This window comes from Oratosquilla oratoria, chromosome 14, assembly GCF_046742065.1.
Source record: "Oratosquilla oratoria isolate Oo_2021 chromosome 14, ASM4674206v1, whole genome shotgun sequence".
Classification (NCBI taxonomy): Eukaryota; Metazoa; Arthropoda; class Malacostraca; order Stomatopoda; family Squillidae; genus Oratosquilla; species Oratosquilla oratoria.
In genome coordinates, this window is record NC_134790.1 from 55439232 (window position 1) to 55441731 (window position 2500).

A 2500-nucleotide genomic window follows, 5' to 3' on the forward strand; every position below is an offset into this window, starting at 1 on the left:
TACATCTATCAAGCTTCTGAGAGACACAGGCTCGGCCCTATCATTAATTACAAAAGATGTGGCTGCTTTGATAAATGTATGTTATACTGGGAATTGGGTCCTTGTGAACGGTTTAACAGGCGGGTCACGTATCCCTATATGCCAAGTATACTTGCGGTCAGATATTAGGACAGGTTATGCCCAGGTAGGAGTAGTCGACAAGTTACCTGTAGAAGGAGTTTCACTTCTGATAGGAAATGACCTCGCCGGGGGCACGATGTTACCTAATGTCATAGTCTCCTCGTGTCCCTCTGCCGAGAATAATACTTCCCAATTAGAGGCAGACATTCCGGGCATATTCCCTGCATGTGCTGTTACTCGTAGCATGAGCCGCAGGGTGGAGGCAGAGATTAGCGAGCATAATGAGGATGCTCATGTTGGTGTAATTACCCCCCAACCTAGTGAGAACACCGAGGATGTTCCTACTCAGCCTGACCTTGCTGATTTAAATCTAGGTGAATTTTTTGAAACTTCTCCTCCACCCGGTGACCTTCATAATAGGTTTGATAGCGAAAACGACACTGAGGGAGACAATGTTACCACCCTGGATAGTTTCGGTTCCTCCCCAGTCACTAGGAGTAGGCTCATTTGTTTCCAAAAAGAGGACCCTGAACTAGCCAGTTGTTTCCGTAGAGCTATTAGTGAAGAGGAAGCCAAGTCTGAATCTAACTGCTATTACCTTAGCTCAGACATATTGATGCGAAAGTTCCGTCCTACTGATTCCCCTGCAAATTACCCTTGGTCTGTCCGTCACCAAATAATGGTCCCAAGCCCATTACGGAAGGAGATCCTGGGTATTGCTCATGATGGGGTAGGAGGACATTTGGGAGTTAGGAAGACTAGTGCAAAAATTCTAACTCATTTCTATTGGCCTAAAATGAAGAGAGATATTAGTTCCTACATTAGTACATGTCACCGTTGTCAGGTAGCAGGGAAACCGCACCCCAGCGTTAAACCGTTCCCTCTACAACCTATCCCTGTCATTGAGGAACCCTTTGGCAGAATTGTCATAGATTGCGTTGGTCCTCTGCCAAAGACTCCCCGAGGTAATCAGTTTCTCTTTACTATGATAGACTGTGCCACCCGTTATCCAGAAGCCATTCCCTTGCGCCGCATCACAGCCAAGAATGTGGTGAGAGCCCTTATTCATTTCTTTACACAAGTAGGCCTTCCCACAGTAGTGCAGTCGGACCAAGGATCCAATTTTACTTCCCGATTGTTTAATCAGGTAATGCAGAGTTTGGGTGTCCGGCAGTCTAGGTCTTCAGCCTATCATCCCCAATCCCAGGGGGTGGTGGAGCGATTCCATCAGACATTCAAACGCATGTTGCGCACTTATTGCTTGGAGTTTGGGAAGGATTGGGACGAGGGAGTTGATCTTCTCCTATTCACGGTTAGGGACTCTGTTCAAGAATCCTTAGGATTCTCCCCATTTCAGCTAATTTATGGCCACGAGGTGCGAGGACCTCTCAAAGCCCTCAAAGAAAGTTGGCTGCTAGAAAATAGTGTCACACCCTTGGTATCATATGTAGTTGAGTTTAGAGAAAAATTAAAAGCTGCTGTGAGGCTGGCTAATGCCCATTTAAAATCTGCTCAGATAAAAATGAAGCAACAATTTGACAAAAAACATAAGGTAGAGCATAGGGAATTTAGGGTAGGTGATGAGGTGTTAGCGTTCTTGCCCGTGCAGACACACCCATTCCAGGCAAGGTATGATGGACCTTTCCAAATTGTAGACAGGGTAGGGGACGCCAATTACGTTGTATATACGCCAGGCAGGCGTAAGAAAAAACGTCTGGTGCATGTCAATCTACTGAAACCCTACAGAGTGAGAAAGAGTAAGGAAAGGGAGGAAAATGTTGAACCTTCCTTGTCCGCTTGTGTTGTAGTGCCTACATGTGATAATGATCAGAAAGACAACTTCCCTGAACTCAAGAGTGGCTTGTATGCTAAAGTGGACAATTCCACAATACTCTATGATCCCAGTACAAAGTTAGGCCATCTCTCTAATGACCAAGCGAGTGATATTTCTTCTCTTTTGACAGACTATAGTGTTATATTTAGTGACCATCCTCACCCCTGTTCAGCTGTAGAGCACGACATCGAAACCAACGGAGCTCGGCCCATCCGCCAACGTCCTTACCGCCTGAACGCATTCAAGAAGGAGTACGTCCGTGAGGAGGTGCAACGCCTTCAGGAGGTTGGTATCGTGGAGCCCAGTAGCAGTCCTTGGGCCTCTCCCGTGGTCTTGGTGCCGAAGCCCGATGGCTCTATGCGACTGTGTATCGACTACAGAAAGCTCAACGCAGTCACTGAGCCGGATAGCTACCCCTTGCCACGCATTGATGACGTCATTGACGAGGTTGGTCGAGCACAGTGGGTGACGAAACTGGACCTACTACAGGGCTATTACCAAGTCCGCCTGTCAGAGCGGTCGAGGGCCATCTCCGCGTTCATCACT

At 47.3% G+C, this 2500-nt stretch overlaps 1 protein-coding gene across 1 annotated transcript in view; it reads left to right on the forward strand.

The window, feature by feature from the left end:
• The window catches only part of LOC143032679 (uncharacterized), a 44970-nt gene that overhangs the window by 1220 nt on the left and 41250 nt on the right, over positions 1-2500 (forward strand). Inside the window, exons 1-3 of the mRNA XM_076197561.1 lie at positions 1-1201; positions 1478-2056; positions 2201-2500. The exon at positions 1-1201 is cut by the window's left edge and continues 1220 nt beyond it; the exon at positions 2201-2500 is cut by the window's right edge and continues 824 nt beyond it. Of these exons, the coding sequence (XP_076053676.1) occupies positions 1-1201; positions 1478-2056; positions 2201-2500 (2080 nt within the window). The remainder of the gene's footprint in view (positions 1202-1477; positions 2057-2200) is intronic.